General features: G+C 38.1%; 1 protein-coding gene across 1 annotated transcript in view; it reads right to left on the reverse strand.

Moving 5' to 3' along the window:
• LOC145343023 (uncharacterized) overlaps positions 1-25,923 on the reverse strand; it is an 83,832-nt gene that overhangs the window by 37,522 nt on the left and 20,387 nt on the right. The window contains exons 4-13 of the mRNA XM_080188763.1: positions 24,112-24,232; positions 23,383-23,615; positions 20,192-20,255; positions 18,376-18,518; positions 18,134-18,274; positions 12,142-12,255; positions 6,192-6,347; positions 5,780-5,912; positions 5,436-5,608; positions 2,490-2,640 (exon numbers count right to left, since the gene is read on the reverse strand). Of these exons, the coding sequence (XP_080044889.1) occupies positions 2,490-2,640; positions 5,436-5,608; positions 5,780-5,912; positions 6,192-6,347; positions 12,142-12,255; positions 18,134-18,274; positions 18,376-18,518; positions 20,192-20,255; positions 23,383-23,615; positions 24,112-24,232 (1,429 nt within the window). The remainder of the gene's footprint in view (positions 1-2,489; positions 2,641-5,435; positions 5,609-5,779; positions 5,913-6,191; positions 6,348-12,141; positions 12,256-18,133; positions 18,275-18,375; positions 18,519-20,191; positions 20,256-23,382; positions 23,616-24,111; positions 24,233-25,923) is intronic.

Here is a 25,923-nt window from a genome sequence, read left to right on the forward strand (position 1 = left end):
GATCTACCTCATATTAAGTTGATCTTGCTCTACACCCTAGCTATGACTATAACTTCACATTCTGCACCCTCTCCATTCCTTCTCAATGTATGGTATCTTTTGTCAGTATAGGACGGAAGAAACTATGCTTTTCGGTGTATACTAATGCATATAACAATAATAATCGAATCAAAGAAATTATAATTGAACCCATTCATTCAATACATGGGAACTAGTTTACATTTTCTAATTCTTGCCAGGGCTACATCACGAGATTATTTCAGGAATACTACTTTGGGACCAATCATTCTTATTAGCAAAATTTGAATGTGGGAAAAAACCCCAAATAAACTAGTATTTGAATGTGTGAAAATTTAGCAGTGTACTATCTTTGATATAATTGATCAGGGTTCAAAATTTATGTCTCATACATACTAAACAAAAATGTACACTGAAAAAAGCTTTGCAATGTTGAAAGAGTAACTTAAGTGGAACCACAGACTGCCAGCAATATGTACTAGCAGTAAAATGCCAGAGACTGAGAGTCACCTGTTACAAAAATTCAAGTAATTTTGGTAATCTAACACACTAAAGAGCAGCAATAAGTTATAGTTTCAAACAGAATGCTTGACATTAGTTTGGTGAGGAGCATGAAATGGTATTTGTGGCTATTTATTTATGTATGGCTATTTTGATCCTGCAATACTGGCCTTGGGAGAAATGATGTGGATATGCCGGCGTTGGACTGGGGTAAGCACAGTAAAAAGTCCGACAACACCAGGTTTCAGTCCAACCGATTTATTTGATAGTAAAGTCACTTGCTTTCGGGTTAGCCCCTTCGTCAGGTGAATGGAGAGTTCTGGCCTCAGACAGAGCATATAAAGCACAGACAGTTTACAGATTAGAATGTGAATCTAGAGCATATAAAGCACAGACAGTTTACAGATTACTGATTAGAATGTGAATCTTTACACCTAATTCTAATCAGTAATCTGTAAACTGTCTGTGCTTTATATGCTCTGTCTGAGGCCAGAACTCTCCATTCACCTGATGAAGGGGCTAACCCGAAAACTAGGGACTTTACTATCAAATAAATCGGTTGGACTGAAACCTGGTGTTGTCAGGCTTTTTACTTGGGAGAAATGCAGCCAATTCACATTATTCATCCTTCTCCATGCCAGTGCTTTAAGATGGTCATGGACTTAGTTTCCCACTTGCACATGTTGCACAGATACTGATGCCTTTAGATAGGCAAATGCAGTATTAACAAATCTCCACTTGGGTATTCAGTGTTCAATACCATGTCGTACCATGTCGTTCAATGCCTGTCGTATATAACTAACTTTAAAATCTTAAAGCATGATAAGAAAATTCAATTGGCCATTTAATTGATACATCAATACAGTCAGGAAAGGACTAAAGACAGAATCTGTTTGGTCGGAGATCAAAGGCAAAAAATGTTTTATCAACCATGATTCAGTAGTGGCACCCTGGGCTCAAATTCCACTCCAGAGATTGAGCTCAGTATCTCAGCTGGCAGCTAAGTGCAGTACTAAGGGACTGTTGCATAGTCAGAGGTCTTGTCTTTCAGGTAAAATATTAAACTGGTTTTATCTGCTTCTTCGTGATGTGCAAAATCACACACACCTCATATGTGCCTTCCCTTCTCCCCACACCAGTCTTCATTTAAGTGGACAGGATGAGGGGGTCACACAACACCAGGTTATAGTCCAACACAGGTGAAGGAGCAGCATATCGAAAGCTTGTGATTTCAAATAAACTTGTTGGACTCTAACAGTGTTGTGTGGCCTCTCATCTTGTCCACCCCAGTCCAACACCAGCATCTCCACTTCATTCAAGTGATTGAAGCTCTTACTCTTCATCCAAACTGCTCCCATTTTCCAAGCTTGTTGTCAATCAGATCAAGCCTCCTGATCAGAGCATACCATAGCCCTCCCCACTACTGGAAGCCACTCAGTTGGTGAGTTAACCATCATCCTTTTCCTCCCCTCTCTCTCTTTCTCCATGTTTCCTTTATCTTTACTTTATCTTCTACAATTCCTCACCTTTGCCCCGTCACTTTTGTCTGCTCTCTCACCTCACCTTCTTTCCTTTTCCCACTTTTCCAAATGTTGTTCTTCTTCCTTTTCTAGGTCCTTTTTAACTTCCCCTTCTAACCCTGTTCAAACCACTTGCTCTTGACTACTGAACAAAAATAGAAGAGTTCACGCATTGGAGCAGAGGTGCTGAAAAGCTCAACATTCTGGCCAACACAAAAGATTGCAGCTTCTGCTGTTACCAGTCTGATCTATTTCAACAGGTCACCTTTAAATAGACATTCACTGGCTCTAATTGCACTATTGCTGGATCCAGGCATTTCTACCAGATTCCTATGGATATGTTACAAAGCTTAACTGCAGAATAAAATGGTAGCTTTGGAATTTCTGAGATAATATTCATGCCTGTAATGGGAGAAAAAGGATAACAAAAATGGTCACAAAATGACTTACTATTTAATTCAGCTGTTTCGTTTTGTGTGTCCAGACTCTCATTCTGATCCAAAACTAGCGCTTGAACAAATATGTCGCAGCTTGATGGGATCAGACCTTTTTCCTCTAGCAAGCGCCGCTGTTTCCTTTCTTCTCTTTCCTTCAATATAATCTAAACAAACAAGTTTAATGTTAAACATGAGCAAAAAGCAGCCAGCATAATCTGGACGTATACTTTTCAATCTTCTTCATCAGCTCAAGCAAGAAGAAAATGAAAATGTTGCCTCCAAGGTGAGAGGGATGGACAAGCCTACTTTACATTGTAAATTTTACAGCAAGGGTGTCGTCGCATTGAGATGGAAGAATGCACTGTTGCTGCTGCTTATACAAAAATAGGATTGTTTAAAATCTAAATCTAGAGACATCAAAGTTATGTGGGGTGATGGTGCACTGGATTTTTTTAATCTTGCGTCTGATCATTTTGTATAAATCTGTTCATGGTCTCACTCCACCCCATATCCAGCAATGTAGCTCTCTCTACTTCTTGACCAATATTTTGCCTGTCCTAATAGGTCCTCCTTTAGCTTAGTGCCATATTTCTCTTTAAATTATCTTATGTTTTTGAACATTAAAACAACTATATAAATAAAAATTGTTACAGCCTTATTTGCATCTTTCAACCATTTATGTGCAGAAAGAGATAGCAATACGTGTACAATATAGCAAGATATAGATACCTGAAAATAGGTATCATAAAAAAACAATGGGCGTAAAATGTACTGTATACATCATAAGTATACATCCTAATAAATACACAATTTCCAACTATTAGGATGCTAAAACTATTAACTATTTGACCACAGTGTAGTAGTGTTCAAACTCCCTTTGTAAACAGTCACATTTGCTGCTGTTGCTGAACATCATACATTTCTTACACCAGTGTGAAAAAGGAAGTAAAACATTTATTTATATTTTAAATCTAAAAGGCAAATGTGATGCAGATAGTGAAGAAAATAATTTGCTTTCCAATTTAAGCCAACTTATCTAGCAGTTAACGATAGATACGTACTTTATAAGTTAATGTAGGATAATAAATAGCAGATCAATAATCCCAACCATGGGTCAGTTAAGTTTTCAACACGTTAGCTGCTTGTTAGCTTTCTAGATCAGAATTCATAACTTCAACTGTCTTTCCAGAAAGATAATGGTGAAGAGTTCAATTTCAAATGCACTCAAGTTGATTAGCAACAAAAAATACAGTTCACTTTAAACTCTCCTTTTAAATCTTACCTCATTAAAATCCCCTGCTGTTCACACCACAAATGTTTCAAACATGTACTTCCTTTTGTTTATTTTCTCACATTGTGATCTCACCTGTGTTAGGCATTTTGACCAAATTACCTTTTGACTGAACACCTCACTTCTGTCCAACTTCCTCTTCACTATACTCACTCCGATTCCAATCTCTTTATGCCCTTACAATGCTCTAAAATAAACACAATCTTCAGGATCTTTCATCTAAATAACGTAGTGCAAGATCTTAACTGAACTCCCGGCACAAATCAATGTGACTTTGTAGTACATCTGAAAGAAGAGAGGTGGGTTTACATTTCTGAATGCGGACTCTCCATCAGAACACAACTTTAGTGTGGGGTGGGGATCTTTTGTGTTCGGTCGTCATTCACACTCAGTTCTAACCTTATTATTTTTTTCCTCATGATTTTCATCATTGCAGCTATTTGAGTGTTTTATTCTTGTAATGTTGTTTTCACTCAGTTGATCTTTATGACATTTAACCATGTTCCTGGTTCAGTATCACCCAGTCTGCAGGTCAATCAACCCTATAATAATTCAGTAACGTTGTCTTTTTTGTCTCCCTTCTGCCCTTAATCTTCCACTACAAAGAACAAATTGACTCGATTAATATCCAGTTTTCAAGTCCTAAGAAGGCTCTACACCTAAAATGGTGATGGACTTGATAAGTACTTTCCATATTCCGATGTGACAAGAATGTTTCACTGTTAGTATCTTTAGTAAGCTTTCTGAAAGTGGTAAAGGATTTCCTAAATGTACAGTGACACCTAGTGGTCAATTATTGCAAAACTTATTTCCCTAAAATTATAATTGACAAAATACTCATTATAGGACTAATCTGGATATGAATCTATCTAGAATGTCACAGAATTACACTCAAATGAATATTAAAATTGGGTAATTTAATATGACATTTTTAATCTGAGCCAGAATAAATAAAAAAACATTAATTGCTTAGTTATTAAACAAGAGATACTTTTTTTGTCAAGCTAAGACACAAAAATTGTACTATAACCATACCCTGGTATAAGCCAGTTCCTAACATGGAAGATGAAAGGGAAATGGAACTTTGGGAAAATCAGTATCCACTTTTAATAGCTAAAGTATGAGCACTGCCATTAAATTTACCCTCTGCTTTTTTCCCGTGGCCCTCACATGTCACAGGATAATACCAGAACAGTGAGTGTAGAATTGTGAGTGAGGAAAGTAACACTCCTGTTTGTAAGCCTGATTAAAAATAAATCTATTTATTGTGCCTACCCAGGCATTATTCCAGTTGCATAGTTACATTCGATTTCTAAATATTACTGCATTTATCAAGCGTAAAACTTTATGATCTGGAGGATACCAATAAAAGGCATACCTCCAATCCTGCAATGTGCTAAAAGAGTGGAATCCAGGTTGGTAGCTGTGTAAGGAGACGTGCTCATTTGTTGAGGTAATGAGGTGATTTAGCAGATTTGGGAACATATGCTGCTGCTTTTCACAGAATCATTCTGTAATATCTGCATGTTTGGAAAATGACACAATGGAAGAGTATGCATTTTTGAGCTTTGCCTAATTCTTTTAACAGGAAATAATCTAAATAGCATCGTGTGTGCTTTTCTCCAGCTAAAAAGAGTATTTATCTAATTGTAGTTACATCTAACTAACCTTTTTCAGTGATGTTGGTTTCTTAGCCTTTGGAATTTCTCTCTGCTTTCCTCGCTTTACTAAAGGGGCACTTGAGTCCAAGGGGTTGTGAGGAACCTTTTCCTGACTTGAGCTTTGAGGCTGTCTTTTGGATGCTATGGTTTCTTTGGAAACCATTGGAAACATCCCCCCAACTGCAACACAAAATCAACAAAGATGACAAAGCAAAATTAAAAATTATTTAGGAGGAATCATAATGCTTCAAAAGTAGAATGAAGTAATGCATAAAGCACCAAATACAGAAAGAAACAGATGCCTGAAAATATACAACAGGGTTAGCAGAGGAGAGCAACTTCAATACTTACCTGCAAGTACGACTGGCTTAGGTGTCTGCTTTGACTTCTTCTCCTGCTGTTTCTGTTCTAGAACAGCCAACATGTCACCAAAATCAAGCTGCATGGGTGCCTTACTCTTTTTACCACTCTTCTTTGGAGCTTCCTAAACAAAACAAGTTTATTCTTATTGCCAATATTTGCTTTGAAGGTGAATTTGGTATGATCAGAGCACAGAAGTCATTAAATACAATCACTGTACATTAAAGATCTATTGTATAATAGTGTATTTATTACAGCACTATGACTTTGTTTTAAAACTTCCAGCTTTCAGTTGTAAGGCCTGGAAAAACCTTATAGTATTTGACTAGTAAGTAACCAGTATGTTTCCACATTACACAGGAATGATATTCAAATGAAAAGCAGTCAAGAGTTCTATACAAACCACAGCTTTCTTCTGGGGACCACTGGATATATGTTCTTGAAATGATTCTTTTCTTAAAATCTGAACTGGTTTCTGATCTACATCCAAAGAGATTTGTTCACCACCAATAGTATGGGAGCTAGTCACACTGAAAACAAGTTCTTTATCTACCGATGGCTGAAAAGATAAACAAAAATGTTCAATATTTTACAAATATAGGCTGCAGTAGCAATATTTCTTTAGATCATTTATGACTGCAATAGGTCAGATTGAACAATAAAGGATTTGTACACCTTTATCACTATTGCAAATTCTACCTGAATGCAACAAAAATAACCATGAGAGGGAACCATTATTTATTCTTAGCTAGCAATAACGTACAAAAAATGTATTACTTGTTGATTGTCAAAGTTGATTCAGTAAAATAATTACTCTAACATATTTCAGTGTTGTTCTTCACAGGCCAGACAGAAAAAACACAATATTTTAATTGTACACTCAGTTGAAGCGCATGATTTGTGCTCAGTTTAAATTCTCTGAGGAACTCTCTAACCTAAAATAAGACTGTTAACCCATTGCTGGATGGAAGGACACTTCGAATGTTAACTTCATAAAAAACTAAAGACTTTTATAAATATTGTAGGCTGGTATCATTAGAGACAACAACAAAATCCACATCCAAAGATCAATAGTGAACTTCTCCAACTCCAACAAGTATAGTCCAAGGAGAGTGGCTTATTTTCATTCTTTTCCTGTGAGCATGTACTTCACTGTAATTAATAGTTCTAGACAGAACATAGAACATAACAGCGCAGAACAGGCCCTTCGGCCCACGATGTTGCGCCGACCAGTTAAAAAAAAACAATGGCCCACTAATCTAAACCAATCCCTTTTCGTCCATAAACCTATCCACGGATCTCTTAAACGCCCCCAAACTAGGTGCATTTACAACTGCAGCAGGCAGGGCATTCCAATCCCTCACCACCCTCTGGGTAAAGAACCTACCCCTGACATCCGTCCTATAACTACCCCCCCTTAATTTAAAGCCATGCCCCCTCGTGCTAGCTTTCTCCATCCGAGGAAAAAGGCTTTCACTATCCACCCTATCTAAACCTCTAATCATCTTATATGTTTCAATAAGATCCCCTCTCAGCCACCTTCTTTCTAGCGAAAACAAGATGACCAAGACAAATCTACAGCATGTATAAACCTGTCATTCTTTGCTTAATTATTATTTGGTAAATTACTATTTTTATGAAAGTAAATTTATAGCTCTACGACAATTGTTTAAATCAAAAGGGCTATAGGTCACTTGTCAAAATATAATAATTGGTACATTGAAAAGTGGATGATAAAATAGCCCATGTACATTTAACAGCTGAAAAAAATACAATCAACTACTTAAAAGCATTCAAGGTCATTTATAAACAAATACTTAGGGTCATCTATAATTGTGGCACGAAGAACAAATCGATTAATCAATTTAAAAATCAAAATGATATCCAGTTTTCTAATCTTAGAATTTCAAATGTAGTATTATCTCCGTAGTGACAGAAGCTGCACTTTCCAGTCACTTAGGCAGTTCAGAAATCTTTCTTACTGAGAGGCTGATGACCACTGCAAAATAATAGATTCTGTTGAGAAAGGAAGCAAGATGATTCATCCTAAATCGTTCAGACAGATGAAAAAATGATGCTGTATAGTTATATAATTCAGTGATGTCTAAACATTATGGAAGATATTTACAGAAGATGACAGGGTCTTGCTCACAAGCTGGAGAGTTGATGAAAGCCATTCAGATTCTTTCATGGAAAGCCCAACAATTGGACAGCAGCAGATCTTCTCCAGGATCTACTGAGAGCTGCTGGCCAAACTTCGGCCCCATAAATAGCAACGTTACCAGCCAGGTAGTAGTTCCTGCAGATACAACACCCACCCAAGGCCTAGGATTGCTGCTAGGTCACAATTGAGTGATGATAGGAGGCCAGATGGAGGCCAGTAGGCCACCTTCTTTCCCCTATCAGCCTTTGAACTAAGGAAATCCTCCACCAACCCACCACCTCAGAAGCAAACCTGTAAGAGTTCCACATGGCGATCATCCCTCTGACTATTGAGCTAATACCAGCAGCAGTTGGATCAGGCTCTTATTCACATCCATTGCCCACTTTATGGTTTCAATTGGTGGCAAGGCTGAAAGGCCTTCCATGGGCTTTGCACCCCATAGACTTTGAAGGATAAAGGCAGGAACATTGAAACTAATGTTTTAAACTACAAGCTGAAAGTAAATTTCCACTCCTCCTGTCACTGCCACTGGAACTGAAAGCAGAATTATCTGTCATATTGTATCAACTGCTTCTGAAGGCCATCTTGCCTCTGTTCAGTGCTATACCCAAAACTCTGGGCAAGATTTGCAACCTGCCCATTCAAAAAAAACGTCCAATTTAGAACTGTTGAAAAAAAAATCTGGGTTTCACAGTTCTATTGATTCCCCTGATAAATTATTAAATCTTTAGTTCAATGATTATTATTTCCAAATTGATATGGATATTAATCCATGAACAAGATTATCAGCAGCTTATAGTTCATGGCCAGCAAATTGCTTTTTTAAAAAAGGGTTACGCCACTTACCATCACAGATCATAAAAACCATCAGGAAAATATTCAAACACCAGGTGCAATGGCTTATTTGCCATCTCTTTGCCGACAGCACAGCCATCCAACCAAAAATGGGTGCAGCAGCATATTGATATTATAACCAAAGTCTTAAAATCATCACTATTCATTGTTATAGAATTTGTACAGGACAGTAGATCATTTGGCCCATTATGCCTACACCTTTTGTAGAAATACCCAATTCATCTCACTGCCTTGTTCTTTCCCCATAGTCTTGTAAAGTTTTACAAATATTTTTTAAAAATATATAAAACCTGTTGAAAGTTAATAATTCAAATTACTTCACCACCCTTTCACACAGCATATTCCAGATTATAATTCGAGTATTTTTTCTTCACGTCTTTTTCCAATTATTTAAATCAGTGTACTCTAGACACCAACCTTCCTGTCACAGGGGAAAAAAAAAGTTTCTCTTTATTTGTCAAAACTGTTGATATTGAACACCTCTATCAAATCACCTCTCAGTATTTTCTGCTGCAAGGCTCCACACACCAGCAACTCGAGATAACTGAAGTCACTTATCCTGGAATCATTCATGCTGCTACATGACTTTAATTGCATTGTGAATGATGCATATTTTTGCAGCTATTTAGGGTTTTTTTTTAAATTGTAAGACCAGTATCTCCAAATTTCTTTCTTACAGCAGTTTTGGTTCTAGCTACCACTTCACTTGTCACAACCAAAATGAATAGGATGGGTGTTCCAATGCTGCTCCAATATCTGAGTGAGAAATAAGAGTTCTGGAGGTAACTATCATCATAGTATTTGTAATTTTCTTAACAGTCCTAGATGGGCACGTCTGGGGAAAAAAAACGATTAGTATTTGAATTGCAAAAAAGGTTGCCACATAACTATGCCATGTCCTAGAGCTGTGTTTGCAGGCAAATGTCACCATATGGATAGCTCTTCCAAAGGCAAGGACATTACAGCTTCATTAACTTTTTACACTGCCAAGTACTTCTGAATCACCATTGTGGCCAAACAGGCCACCTAAAATGGTGATTTACAGAGCACTCTGGGACAATTGGGCAAGAACTAAAACAGCAGGCTGCCACCTAAAAGACAGAGATGAACAGGCTGCAACTCAGTTGACTGAATACACAGGATATGGGTCATCTCCAGGATAAATGGGACTTTCTTGTCAAACTAGGTTGTTTACCAGACATAGGGGCGCTGTAACCCCTTATTTGGGAGGGAGTGTGTCCCCTACATGCCCCCCAGCACTTACAGACATGGCCGTTGGGGACACCGCCAGAGATTGGTGTGGCAACACCTGAATGCACTTTATCGATTAGGGTGATCAAGTCCTGATTGATTGATTGGCAATGACCAAAAGGGGCACGAAACCCTATGGGGTATAAAGGGTGCTGCACAACCAAGAATCTCTCTCTCTCTCGCTGACCCCACAGATGAGCTATAACAACGGTGACCACCACCAATGACAACCAACATGAGGAGAGCCATCTCACCTGAGAAGGAAGGAAGATCAGAGCTCAAGTGCTAGCCCAGACAAAAGGACCAAACTATGCAGAGGGCTACCAAGACCAGCGCAAAGATAAATGTCAATATCTGCTCGGGTACTTGCCAGTCACGCAAAGTCAAGATCTCGTATTGGACTTGGACTTTAGTATTTTCTGTAAGATAACTTATTGTTGGTTGGATGGGTGATTATTGATTGTGTGTTTTAAATAAATATTGGTTGTACTAACAAGAAGTCTACTCGCAATTCTTTGTCCATTGTATAAAGGTTAAAACAGACTGTGCGGCAGACACAACACCAATTATGACCTGTATGATAAAAACAAATAAGTCAACTGTCCACAGACAAGTAAACAAGTGTCAGAAGCCTTATTTGTAATGGACAACATATGACTCTCCATGTTGATTGAATACATCATCTCACCGGCCACAGCACTTTGCCTGGATAGCAGGTTTATGATGGCACAGTAACCATTTACCAGAGGCAATGTGTACTGCTGTCCTATGGAAAAATGTGTCCTGGAGTACAAAGCAAAGGAAGCCCATTCATGCCCACATCTTGCCAGACAAAAAAGGTGCTATGCTGCCACATTCTTTGTCTACAAAATCCATTTACTTGACATCCACTATTCTTTTCCTCCGGGCCCCTTCCCTCCAGCTGAAATTCATATTGAAAATTATAAAGCACAAATAATATTAGCCACCATATACATCCCTTTAATGTTCACAAGTTCACATAGACCATTAGAGCAGCAGCTGAGTCATGGCTAAGGTCATGCTGGAAGTTTACTTTTTCTCTCTCACACCTAGACCAATCTTTTTTTCCCTTTTTGATTTCAATTTCTGTGCCTGGCTTGGCTCTAATACAGCTCATTTCCTTCTTCACCATTCTTTTGTTTATTGCTCAATCCTTAAATCTAATTATTTAAGGAAATAGACAATCAATTGTATCATTCACCTAATTGCCATATCATCATGAACTTGCACAGTTGAGTTGAAGGGCGAGAGAAAAAGTCTTACTTATTGGGGTGCATTACAAAATGCACTGCTACAGGAAAAGCTGGATGATCATAATGTACATAGTTTTGTTACAAACAATATAACTTGTTATAATAGGTCAGTTGATATTGCTTTGAAGTAAGTACAATTCCACAATCAATGTTCAACAGTACTCAGGGGTTCCTGCAAAGTGCTCTAATAATTGCATGCAAGTTTCAATTACATAAGTTTGAAATAATAGGTCTAATTAGAATCACAGGAGTAGAAATTTTCTGTCTATTCTTGGGCAGCCCACAGTTTCTGTTCTTTAAAATTGAATGGGAGAATACTGAACTGGAACTAATATCACATGATTTTATAGCAAAGCTGCTAATATCTGTATCAGCCTTTGAAAGAGCTGTCCACCTGATTCCCGTCCTTCTGCCCTTTCCCAACACTTGTATGAATTTGATATTTTCCAATGGTTCTAACTGTAAACAAAGGCATAACTATTCAATGACTGTGCAAGCTAAACACTTTAGATTTTACTTAATTGGGTGTTTCTGAACCACGACAAATGAGATTATAAAATTGCTAGTTTTAGCATTGAATTTTAAAAAAAAGTAAATCTTTAAGTTAAAAAATAAATTTGCTTGGAAAAACAAGCAAAAAGCCTCTGGCTTTGTATTATTTACACTTGCTTGTAACCTACAAGAACCTAGAGATTTGCTTCATTAAAATCAAATAACACTCGTTTTCCAAGTCATTCAATAAACTGAATTTAGTCTCAATGAGTATCTCAGCACATAAATATTACTTCAATAATAAAAGTTTTTGTTACCTTTAATAGTCTTTTGGTAACCGGTTTGTTGGAAGAGAACTTGTCTTGCCCAGTACTGTTGGCTTTGTCAGAACTACTTATTGCAGATGCCAGATCTGGAAATTCTTCATTATCCTACAAAGGCAAGAGGAACTAATTAGGCTCTGACATTGAACTGTCGTGTAAATATTCTGTAATACAATTGGCAAATTTTGATAGCATAAATTATGTAAATCATAGAAGCCAATTACAGGTTTGTCATAGGTGTTTTTCAAATGAAAAGTACTATTGACAACAATAAGCCATTGTCCCTAGTCCTTTGGCTTTAATCATAAAACAACAGAAAGCATATTATGGTGACCACTCCCATGTTGTGCGCTATTAAAATTTATTTTCAAGTATGCTATTAATATGTAGCATATAACTGAAAATTACTGATACCATATTTTTTCCTACTTGAGGCCATCATTAAGAATATAGAAACCAGCAGCTCACTCTTGAAAAACATTTTGGCTTTTAAGCGAAATTAAGTAAAACTAACTCATGGAGGCAATCTGCTTTGTCTCCACGTGACACTACATCAGCAATATTGTATAACCATCAGTACATATAATATGGCTCCAGCAATAGCTAGCTGAAATGTTTCTCAAGTCATTGGTCAAAGCATGCATTTTAATATTGCCTATTTATGACTGGGTATCAAAAGGGAAATATACACATGTATAAATTTATTTTAACCATTTGCATTGCTTTTCTTTCAGTGGTTAATGTCAATCTTCCCTTACATGGCAATCAGCTCAAGACTTCTTTCAAGCAGCAGTGAATGTTTGACTTAAAGGAGTTTAGATCAATTCTTTGCTGCTCTTCCATATTTTATGAACATAAATAATGTAGATGATGCACTGACCAGTATTCAGATGTAAATGAAATCAGCCTCAAACCCATATCTCTATCTTACATTTTACCTTGTCCTTTCCTAGCATGCATTTTTTTCCTAAAAAATGGCTCGAAAACAATCACTTTTATTTCCAATGGACTGACAATCTTCAATTTTCTAATTGTGTGAGAAAACATTTTCTGTTAGAAATTCACTATTCTTTTTAAATGTGTTATATGCTAAATTTTTGGCGGGTATCATAATTCCACTTAGTATTACAAAATGCTACATCACAGTTTCATATCTGCAATTCTCCATAGTAAGCCCCAGATCTTGATTTTGCTTCTGCCGGGTAAGGTCAAGCATTTCCCCCAGGGATAGGGAAACAATCTACAGGGCATGGTTCTAAAAAGCCACTTCACCGTACAGATGTTTGGATAATCCTATTGTAAATTCATGCAAGGAGAAGAACAATACTGAACATTAGCATGAACAACATTTCAGTGCACAAATGCAGTTCTACAGATTGAGCACAGTAAAAAGGCCAAGGAACATTAAAGCCCCAAATATCAATGTTACAGTGAGGATGGAATTGTCTGGATGAAACACGGAATTGAAGTCAGCATGTCAGATTCTCTGCTTTTAGCTTCACTGAAGTAATGTTTTACATCTCCAAGCTACACAGCAGGCTTGATCTCAGGCCCATTAAAGGGACGACTTAGTTGGAGAGTTAGGAGGTATTTAGGATGAATGCAGAGAGAGCAAGATTCACATTGAGATTTAATGAGCCATCCCTGGAATTATTATAGGGTGCAGTCGGGAACAGAAAGGACATACCTTCCTACCACAGTAACAGGACTTGAAACCAACTGCTCTTACAACTGAGACAGCCAAGGTGATGAGCACAAGTTAAACCATGGTCTTGGATAGTATATGAGAGGCAGTTTAATGACATAACCAGGTCGGAAAGAATCCCGAAACCAAGGGGGCAAAGGACACAATCACCTCAGCGGTCACAGCAGAGATCTAAGCAACCCATCTTCAGTACAGGTGAGGCTGAGCCGGGTACACCATGTAGAAGCAGTAGAAAGCATAAGCTGAAGAAATTCACCAAGGGTATGCACAAAGTAAAATACTATACTGTTAGATTTCCTGTTATTATGTTTTGTTGGCATGGACAAGAGGACTGAATGGCTCCCTTCTGTGCTGTATAATTTCTATGACACGCAAAGTATAATAATTAGCAGTGATGTAGTGGTATTGTCACTGAACTGTAAGCTCGACACCCAAGGTAATGCTCTGGAGATTAAGGTTCAAATCCCACACGGCTGAGGGTGAAATTTGAATTCATTAAAAATCTGGAAATAAAAGTCTAATGATGACCATGAAACCATGGTCAATTGTTGTAAAAACCCATCTGGTTCACTAATGTCCTTTAGGGAAGGAAATCTCCCCTCCTTACTTGGTCTGGCCTACATATGACTCCAGAGCCACAGCAATGTGACTGACTCTTAATTGCCCTCAGGAATGGGCAATAAATGTTAGCCCAGCCAGTGACTCCACATCCCATGAACAAATAAGAAAATTAGTACCACTTACCAATCTTGTCCATTTTTTTGCAACCCAAAAATCAACTCGCCCTTTCACTTGTTTCATGATGAATACAATACGTAATGGGAACCAACAGACAGATGTGTGATGCATGAATGCGTAATTGAAGGATGATTTAGTGCAAGGAGGAGGCACTGGTGATGGGGATAAGAGCATGACAAGAGAATTTCGGTTTTTTTCCTGCAAGACTTTGAGCTATAAAGGGCAATCCTGACTTGTTTGGTCATAGTTGCCCCATCTTCATATTCTTCTTCCTCTTCAATGTCCTCCTCACATAATCTTCTCTGCTCTGAAATGTTGTGCAGGATACAGCACACTATCATTGTCTGGATACTCTCACTGGCAATTATTGAAGGTTATCAGATTATTCAAGCACGGAAAGTGTATCTGCAAAATTCCGAAGTTTACTCTATAACATATCTGCTGGTTATCTGGATCATGTTGTAGTGTTACTCTACATCAATAGCAAGCTTCCACACAGAAGTCACAAACCAAATTTGAAGTGAATATTCCTCATCCCCTATGCGTCAAGTCTTAAGGCTGATTTCTGGAACAACCTTGGTGAGAATGCACCAGGAAAACTCCCAGGCAATCTGCTACCCCACCTGCCTGAATCTTTTCTTCTGGTTATAGCCCTGCTGAGCATTAATGAAATAAGGTCCCTTGCAGCTAAAAAGTCTTGATTGCTGCGGTGGTACTTGAAATGTGCAATCAAAACATACCTGTGGTAAGCCACTCAAAATGCAAAAGCAAATGCCCATTCATTCTGGCTAGTCTTCATAAAGAAAAGTGACACAACTCTCAACTCTGTCAAATAAGCCTTATACATTTATGTGCAGCAAATGGAGACCCTTGATATGTCTCTGGTACCATAGTGGTAAGAGGAACCTGAACCAAAATCAAATGGTGATACTGCTTGAATTTACAAGCACTAGTAATGCATGGTCTAGTAGTTAGGTTTTCCTTTAAGACTTTGCAGATGTCTATGGTTGCCTGAAGTGACAATCTAAGCTTCTGGAAGCACTGCTTTTGGAAGAGGCCAAGGAAGCTGAGCCTCTGCCTACATGCACTTGGACTAGAGCCTGGTGTTGTCAGACTTTTTACATGCACCATAACATGAATAATGCCTCCCGTGACCTTTAAATCCCACTTGCCAACACCTGGTCCATAAATCTTGCCCGTTTATATACAAATGTACGTACCTTTTAAACAAATTAAGCGTTTCAGCCTCAACCACCAATTTAGGCAGTGAATATCAGACACAAACCACCCTCTGTAAACTTTAAACTCTGGAAGAAAAAGCACCTTTAAAAACTATGGAGGTAAATTGTTAGGTGCAGTTTCACTTCTGAGCTGTTTTGCTTCCTGCATGCGTACAGGATTGGCTCCAAGCATGAAGAGCTAAATGAACAAACTGCACATGTGCAGGGCTGATTCCTGATCTGAAGACAAGAAAAAATTCTAACTGTGCATGTGGATCCATTCTTTAGCTAGTGCCTGTGCAGAAACCACAAGACCAAGAAAAAAAAATGACCGCTGCATGTGTGGCCATCCTACATCCGTGCACGTGCATAAATCCCAAGGCCTGCCGGGGATTCCCAACTTCCAAACTGCTGATCTCAGATTTAAACTAATGAGAAGTTTTCTGGTGTTTTGGTAGTTAGTCACACTATCTACCTGTATCTGTTTGATAGCCTTCAAACTTCTCCAAAACCTGTCAAGTGATAAGAATATTCTCCAGAGGAAACTGACAAAGCTGCTTTAAGATTTTACTGAATTCAAGTTATCTGATATAACCTTAAAACCACTTGAAAAACTTGCCTTCTTTTTACTGGTCAGTTTCCTGAGCCCTGGGAAAGCCATAGTGTAGTGTTAAATCCAAAGGAAAGTTAAATTCAGGTCAAAAGGTCTTCCTTTGCACACAATTATCAGCTTAAGTGATGGCTTAAGCACTTACACTAACGATCCCTCTGACAAGCTGGTTACTTGGTGTCAACCAAATGTGTCTCATGGAAGGCGGACATTGAAGCTCAGTTGTAGTCGTGATCTCCTGTCACCCCCAAAAATACTGAACTATAGACCAGATTCGTACTCACCTGTGTTTATCCATTAAAATTCCCCACTACGTATGTGCTTTATTAGAAGTGTCACTGTTTTAAGTGGCAGTACCCTGTACCCACTGTGAGACGTTAATCTGATTACTAGTATTTACCATTTGTACCAGGCTTTTTTGCCAGTTGGTCAGCTGCAACCTTATTCTGTTTCCCTGTAAAACATTTTTTTTTTAAAAACGGGTGATATGGTCTAGATGTTTAATGAAATGGCGACGAGAGGAACTACTGCGGAGAAAAACACGTTGGTAGGCAGTGGAACTATTCCTTCCATGAACAACTGACTTGCAAAGCAAATGGTATTTGATGAATACTATGGCCTAAAAGAAACAAGATTATTAGAGACCTTACTTGAGAGTGGGGTAGGTAATTGAGAATGTCTCCTTTCATACAGCCACTCTCAGTTTTGTCACAACAAAAGCAGATTCAGCGATCTGTTATCCTGGATCTCACGATATGACCCATCAAATGACATGTTCAATGAGTGTTTTCCCTGAGCGAAACAGGATCGATTTCTTTCCCAATACTGAAGTTCAGTTCAATAGCTCAAGGCCAAGTAGAACTGTTTATACTGAATATCAGCCTTCACAATATGCATTAAATATTTGCACACCATGGAAAGATGTGTTATTTGTCTTAATTTTAGTTTTGCAGCAGCAATATGATTGTACGTTTTGCTAAAATTAAATCTTGTTTATCAACAACTAATCATATATAAAGGCAAGCTGAAATATTTCAGTTTTTCTATTGTAAAAAAAAAGGTTGATCAGACTATCCTAAAGTCTGTTAATGTTATACAGATATTGATTTTTCTGCACATTGCAGTAGAGTAACGTTCAGCTTTTGCCTGTTATCTAATGAAGTACAAGTTAATTTAGATACAGTAACCACTTAACTGTTGAATTAAAGGCTAGTCTTAATGGCCAATTTAAATCATTAAAAAGACGTGCACTGCACACTGCAGTGAACTTCAATTAGTTGACAAACATTGCTAAAGGGAACATTGCAACCACATCATCCTTGACAGAGGAGGCACAGATTTATAACTGGAAGTTTCAATTGATAAACATGTTGATTTTTTACTAATACAATAATCAAGTTGGAGACCAAAAAAAAGAAAAATCATATTGAAAAATAAGGGACAGAGGAAATTTTTCATGCTTTTGAAAGTCTGCAGTTTGTATAACAAGCTTAGGGCTGAGCATTTAATACAACCTTCAAAAAAGTTGTCAGGATTGACTGCAGGTACTACTTCTGAGTGAATGTTTAATTACCACATATTTAATAAATCTGTGACACCTGACATTCAATCTTGCAAGCCTATTGATATGATGAGTAAATTATAAATTCAGAACACATATTTACCCCTCCTCAACCGCCACATTAAAATATTCAAATTCAAAGAATTAAGTACCTCAAATCGAGGTAGCTCTTGTACAGTTATCTTGGACTCATTAGGTTCTGGAACAGCTTTAGGTTCCTTTGTCTTCTTTTTCTTCTTCTTCTTTTTCACTTTCCCAGCTGCTTCTTTCAGTTTTGTTTCACCATCATCACTCTGTAGAATAATTTCATATTTTGATCACATTGACATTTAAAAATTAGAATAATTTCAAACCAAAACTATAAAGCAACAATCATTTATGGTTCTGCCCTGACCTGTGAAACATCATGTGTAGATATCTTCGGTGGAGCTGAACTGGGAACAGGTCTCTTAGGTGCTTGAGAAACAACTCTGGCCCACGACAACACAGATGGGGTAGCAGTGGATGATGATGCTGGTGGTGCTACGGTATTTGTTGCTGCAATAAGAAAATGAATAACAATTTATTCTACAGCGTTAATATACAGGAAAAAATGCAGTCACATTGGGTCACAAAGTTTATATTGTGTCAAATGTGACACCTCGATGAAGGTATTTTTCATATTTCATGAAGATATATAGTTAGCTGTATATATAATTAAAAACTTCTACCACTTTGAATGGAGTTGAGGAAGGAAGCAAAATATTGGTGCTACTGGAACAAATGCTTAATCTGCATATTAATATACACATCCAACCAATTCTTTTTAACAAAATAAAACATAGAAAAGCTGCAAGATGCAACCCTTTGCTTTCATGAGTTAGTAGGTCATCATGATTTTGAGATATGAAGCATTTCTCCTGCCTTTCAATTATTTAACCAATGTGTGAGATTTTCTACAATAAATACAGAAAATGATGGAAAAACATAGGTCTGGCAGCATCTGTGGAGAGAGAAACAGAGTTAATGCTTTGAGTCCAAATGACTCTTCGTGACATCTTGTGATTATGAGAATTTTTTTTGTAAAATAATTTTGGAGAAATTAATTTAAAGTTAATGGAGACAGCTTGTTTGGAGAATTGAGAGACAAAAAGGCGTACAGGCACTAAATGCATGCATTTGCAATCAAGCTATGGCAAAGTGGATTTATAACTAAATAAGTAGTGTTTAGAAATTTGCATTTGGAGCTAGATAAGGAATTGGGTTTTCAGCTATTAAATTTCAAATGGAAGTAAGGAACTTATACAACATTTAAAAGATTTCGTAAATAAATAAGGAATGGTTGTTAAATTTAATTTGACCCGAAAGTGGCGGCCATAGGAAAATATGCAAGATTTTCATATTTTGGAAAAGCAGAATTCAAAGGGCTGAGCACAATGAAATCAAAGATGAAAGAGAAAAAGGGTATTTAAGGAGCGACGATGAATTAAATTGGGGTGGGTTGTGGGGTGATGACATCCTGGAAGCAGCTTTGTGCTGAGGGAAGATGCAAAGTCTGAAGCAGCCAACCAAAAAACCAGAAACATCTTGGGTTTCAGAAAGCAGTCTTGTTTCTGAAGTTTCTTGGGCTTCCACAGCAGACTGGAAGAGAGATCATGTGGTATGCAGTGACAGCAATTTTGCCTTGGGTAACATTACCATATTTTTATAGGTAAACATCTTCAGGGAGTATTATTACCTGGAAGGTGTCTACTTATGGGACTGACCAAGTTAAGTATTTTTTTGTTGGGGGAGGGGGGGATTTTTGTAAGCATATTTTCAGTGCGCAACTATAATCTTGTATGCTTAAGTTTTCTTTTCTTCTTGTTAACTTTTTTTAATTTTTAAAAATCCCAGAAGTGGTACTAGAATGCTGTTGAGGTCAGTAGGCTTCTTCTCATTTTCAAAAAAAAGTTATGGTCCGTAAATCAAGTTTTCTCTGGGATTTGGCTTGCTCAACAATTAATCGTAACAGTAATATTTCCTAAATGTTTTACAATCTTACAAAATACTTATTAGGAGGCTAGGTGAAATAAAACATATGAAGGTATTATCGATATATCTATTGTTCAACCTAGTTTTCTCAGGAACTAAAGCTATTTCTGTTGACAAATATGTTACTGACAGCCATTTTTGGAAATAACACAATATAATCCAAAACATGAACAAGAAAGGATGCCAAATCTTCCTACCTGTGACAGTCATGGGTGAACATTTCTCTGAAGCAGGTACCTGGGTTGTCCCCAATCTCTTATCCTAGACAATGAGCAAGATGTTAGATTTCCATCAGAAATGGAAGTGTGATAATCAAAAAATGAATTGCAGCTACAAATGATGACAAGAAAAATAAACTTTTGAAAAATCAGTTTGTTGCTTGGTATCACAAATTCAAGTATTGCTGAAAAAAGAGAATGCTGTCAAAACTTCTCATCCAGCACTCTTCAGAACAGAATTGCAAGAATACCATATCGCAAAGGGAATGACAATTCATATTGTGCTCATGCAAATTTAGTGTTCTTACGATTCTGTTCTGATGAGTGCAAGATGAAAACCTTCAATGGCATGTCTCTTTTTTAGTAATAAATCAGCTTGTTCAGCATTTACTGTTTTGTCGAGTATATTTTGCATCTTCCAATGGTATCACATTCCAAGTAAAATTTACATTCAAGAAGCTAGATTCAGAAACCAAGAATGTTAACATTTTCTTGGGGAATATCTATAAGATATTTATGGAGTGTTGAGAAACATCTCAGAAAAAAAAACTCAGATTAACAAATTAACAAAAAAATTACAAGTTCCCTTTTAAACCTTTTTAGGATAATGTTAAACTGAGGACCCATCTTTCTTCCTGTGGCATCAAAAAAGTCTAAGAGCAAAAGAATACAACAGCAGCAGGAGAAGGCCACTCTGACCATAGCACCCATTCCACCATTTGATAAGATCATGACTGATTTAAATATGGCATCAATTTCACATTCCTGTCTGCTTCCTCCAGAACTCTTGACTTTCTTGTTGAACAAAAGTTTAAATGGAACATAGAAAAACTACAGCATAAACAGGCCCTTCGGCCCAAAAGTTGCGCCAATGATATCCATACCTACTTGGCTTACCTATAACCCTCAATTCTATTAAGTTCCAGGTACTCATCCAGAAGTCTCTTGAAAGACCCTATCGAATTTGCCTCCACCACCACCGACAGCAGCCAATTCCACTCACCCACCACCCTGAGTGAAAAACTTGCCCCTGATATCTCCTCTGTACCTACTCCCCAGCACCTTAAATCTGTGTCCTCTCGTAGCAATCATTCCAGTCCTTGGAAAAAGCCTGAGATTCCACTCGATCTATACCTCTCAACATCTTACACACTTCAATCAGGTCATCCCTCATCCTTCGTCTCTCTAAGGAGAGAAGACCGAGCTCCCTCAACTTATCCTCATAAGGCATGCCACTCAATCCAGGCAACATCCTTGTAAATCTCCTCTGCACCATTTCAATAGCTTCCACATCCTTCCTGTAACGAAGAACTGAGTATAGTATTCCAAGAGAGGTCTGACTAGGGTCTTATAAAGCTGCAACATTATCTCCTGACTCCTAAACTCAATCCCTCGATTGATGAAGGCCAGTACACCATACGCCTTCTTAACCACATCCTCTACCTGCGAGGCCAATTTAAGAGTCCTATGGGCCTGGACTCCAAGATCCTTCTGATCCTCTACACCGCTAAGGGTCTTGATATTATTGATATTTACCCTCGATATTATACTCCTTCATCCCATTTAACCTGCCAAAGTGGGCCACTACACATTTATCCATGTTGAAGTCCATCTGCCACTTCTCCGCCCAGCCTTGCATCCTATCTATGTCATGCTGCAACCTCTGACATCCCTCCAAACTATCTACAACACCACCAACCTTCGTGTTGTCAGCAAACTTACCAACCCATCCCTCCACTTCCTCATCCAGGTCATTTATGAAAATTACAAACAGCAAGGGTCCCAGAACAGATCCCTGGGGCACTCCACTGGTGATTGACCTCCATGCAGAAAAAGACCCATCCACAACCACTCTCTGCCTTCTGCGGGCAAGCCAGTTCTGGATCCACAAGGCAACAGCCCCTTGGATCCCATGCCCTTTGTTTATCTGACTCAGACATAAACAGATTTAATGATCCAGCCTCCACTTCTTTCATACAGGCTTAACATTCAGAGAAGATATTTCTCCTCATCTCAGTCTTAAATGGGAGGCTACTAATTTTTAAACTGTGGCCCCTACTTCCCGATTTCCCCCTCAACAGGGAACATCCTCTCATGCCATCAAGTCCCCTCGGGATCTTGTATGTTTTAATAAGACCAACTTTCTTCTAAATTCCAGTAGGTATAGAAAGTTTCTCATGATCTACCTAATATTTAGCAATTAACAAACACTAAAACAGCATTTATCTGATTTTTTTTGTTGCTGTTGGACCTTCCTTTGCAGAAAGGCCGGTTGTAATTTCCAAGATTGTGAAAGGTACTCAATATGCTTAGTTTTACTGGGGTGGCGAAAGATATGATGATGGGCCAGTACACCAAACAACCTTGCCCTGGTCGGTTAGAGGGCACCTGACCACATTTTAGGTCTGTCAAGTAACTAATCAGGTTCCCGCCCCTTTAAAGAATGAAAGCTCACCCCCAAAAATGACCAACCAATTGGAGGGTCAACAGTTCTTCCAGCAGCACCACCAGGAGCAGTGGCCACAGTTGACACTGTATTGAGCCAAGCAAAAGCAGCAATGGACACTATCTTCAGAACGAACAGTGGGGTCAGACGTTGCCAGGGTCAGTCAAACAAGCCACAAGTAAGGGAGGATGTGAGGCTAGAAGAAAAGTTGTCAGTGAGGAAAGGCGACCCTATTGCCATTGAAATTAGGTGGGTGATTCAAATTCTAAATTAAGATATTGCCTACTGTCCTGTAATCTTAAGTTAACAAGAACTCGACTGAAACAATATGTTAACTACTAACAATGATTTAACGAGACAAAACAAACATTTTCATTTGGTTAATTACAGTAAAGGTTTCCTCTTACAAGACGATGAAAAAATTTGAACAAGGACAAGAATTTTAAAATCATGACATTGAATGGGAGCGGATGTAGCTTAGTGCATTTTAGATTTATTTAAGTTCTAGGCATTTTTGGACTAACTTGAGCACTAGCTCAATATTTTCAACTTTGCTAAGCTCAAAATAAATCAATTTCTGATATCAGTATTTAAAGATATGAACAGCCAGTTGAATGCAACCTGATATGCTTCAAAGTTGAAATAAGAAGCACATGATAAATGAGTTTTAATTAGAACAGTTAATTTGCAGTGCAAACTGATTTTATTGTATAGTCTCCCATACCGTATCCATTGTATCATCTGATCGCCATATTTTGGCAGGCTGCTCGGAGCTTTTACTGGACACCTGAGCATTTTTGAGGTCACAGCTAGATTGCTTTGTTGCTGGGCTCTGTAACATGGGGAAATCACTTAATGCAACCTCAGGTGCCACAGTAGTCTGAGGCTCAGATTCATTTTGAATTTTCTGAAGTGGTTTTGATTTGCTGTGCTGGCATCTGTTAGACTGCTTGTCCTCTGTACAAAAGTAAAAATATACTTGTTAATCTCAATGCCAGGCATGCTGAATAGAGCTCAAGGACAGAATTACAGCAACAGATTGCAACAAATGGCAAATAATTTGCAGTTTCTCAGAATTGTTTGAAGTGTCTCTAGGGGTCAGGGTTTGTGCAGTTGTGTTGTCACTCTGTTCAGTGGAGGATGCTCACCTGGAACTGCTGAGTTCCAGAAGCAGTATCTCACAGGTACTTGGTCATCAATCTTATATAAACCAAACAGGGACTCTACAAAATTGTATGATATATGACTGCATATATCACATGGATTAATCATTCAAGTAGTTTGTTGGTTTAGATTCTGTTCATGTTGAGTCAAAGCTATATTGGAGCCATACAATTTCCAATACGAAATATAATTTTCTAAAATGATTTTTAAAAATAAATCACATGCAGAGAACTGCATGTCTCAAAATGTAGAACAAATTTTACAAAAAAATAAATATAATAGTACTTACGACCTTTGGTTGCATTATCCCCAAATACATCAGGCCGTTGTAATTGTTCACCAATTTCAGCCTTAGGTGCTTCATTTACATTTTGTCCCTGGTTTCTTAACTCTTTTCTGGACTTTGTTTCCTAAAAATTAAGAACACTGCAATCAGTGAGTTAGTTGATGATCAAGCTACCAAATATACACCTTTGGACTTTTATAAGTAACATCACAGACTAAAGAGCATTTGTTTACACTAGGCAGAGCACTGTTTTTAAATGAGCTATTTTCTACATTTCCAAATCATTTTCTCTTATCAATTTTCTCCATTCCCTTGCTAAGTAGTTAACTCATTGCAGAAGCACAGTTCCATGATAAGCACCGCTTATCATGGAACTTGATTTATTTTCATGTCTCCTCCTGTCTCACCTCCAACACGTACAAAAAGCTCATGGACTTCCTTGTCATGAAGACTGAGATCATCCAATCACCTGCCTCTTTTTTCCCTTCTCCTATACACAGAACCAAACTTTCGAGGTCCTCCTTTCCCTAACCTTGAACTTGCATCTTTATCTAGTTTATTTTGGATCTCTGCTTGTACCATCTGAGCTAATCTTGCCCATGAAACCACCTCCTAATCCCTCAATCCTATTTTCACTAAAAGTGAAGTTGACCATCCAAATTCACTTCTGGGCTTCCATTTGAGTTGATTGAGTTAACAGTTCTCTCTCCTTCAAATCTGAAATTAGAGGAGGATACTGTGGTCATTCAAATCCAAGGCCATGGACAGGTTAAGGAGGATGAGGAACGATAGATTATCTTCATCACAGCCACTTGGATGTCATTTTTCCCTTTGAAAAGGGCAGTTTCAGAAAGATCTGGAAACCTAATTGAAGGATTTCTGGGTAATATGGGTAAGAATTTGGGAGGCGACAACATGTTTGGAGAGGAAAGGGAAGATGCAGATGGGATGGTTGTTTGGAAAGACAGAGGGATCAAATTTGTTTTTATCAGATGAATAATAAAAACACATTTATCTTTGGTCGCCAATACAATTTGGTCCTTTGGTCCAATCCGCCGCAAATCCCTGCAAGTACCCGACACTGAGCCCGGGTGTTCGCAATCTTGGTGACATAGTTGATCTACAGCTTTGAGTCACATATCTGTCATCACTAAGACTACCTATTTCCATCTCCATAACATTTGTGGACTCCACCCCTGCCTTAGCTCACCTGCTGCTGAAACCCTCATCCATGCCCTTGCTCTTATTCTAGATTTGACTATTCCAAAACATACCTTGCTTGTCATCCTCAAAAATTCTCAAAATTTAGGTAATTTAAAATTCTCCTGCTCAAGTCCCAACTTGCAACAAGGCCTAATACAAAAACAAAATACTGCAGATGCTGGAAAACAGAAATAAAAACAGAAAACACTGCTTGAAATGCTAAGTAGAGGAGGCAGTGTCAGTCAAGAAAAAAAACATTAACTTTTTAAGTTCATGGCCATTCAACTGAACAGATCAGCTGTAAAGGTCTTAGGCTCTGGAATTCCCTCCCTAAACTCCCTATCCTCACTTTCCTTTTTCAAGATGTTTCTCTTGTGGTGGCACTGTCACCTCACAGCATCAGGGGCTTGGGTTTGGGTCACTGTCTACGTGGAGTCTGCATGTTCTCCCCGAGCCTGCATGGGTTTCTCCCGACTGCTCCGGTTTCCTCCCATAGTCTGAAAGATGTACTGGTTAGGTGCATTGACCATGCCAAATTCGCCCTCAGTGTATCCAAACAAGTGTTGGAGTGTGGCGACTAGGGGATTTTCACAGTAACTTCATTGCAGTGGT

The sequence above is a fragment of the Carcharhinus amblyrhynchos genome, chromosome 5, assembly GCF_965287045.1.
Source record: "Carcharhinus amblyrhynchos chromosome 5, sCarAmb.v2.hapA, whole genome shotgun sequence".
Taxonomy (NCBI): Eukaryota; Metazoa; Chordata; class Chondrichthyes; order Carcharhiniformes; family Carcharhinidae; genus Carcharhinus; species Carcharhinus amblyrhynchos.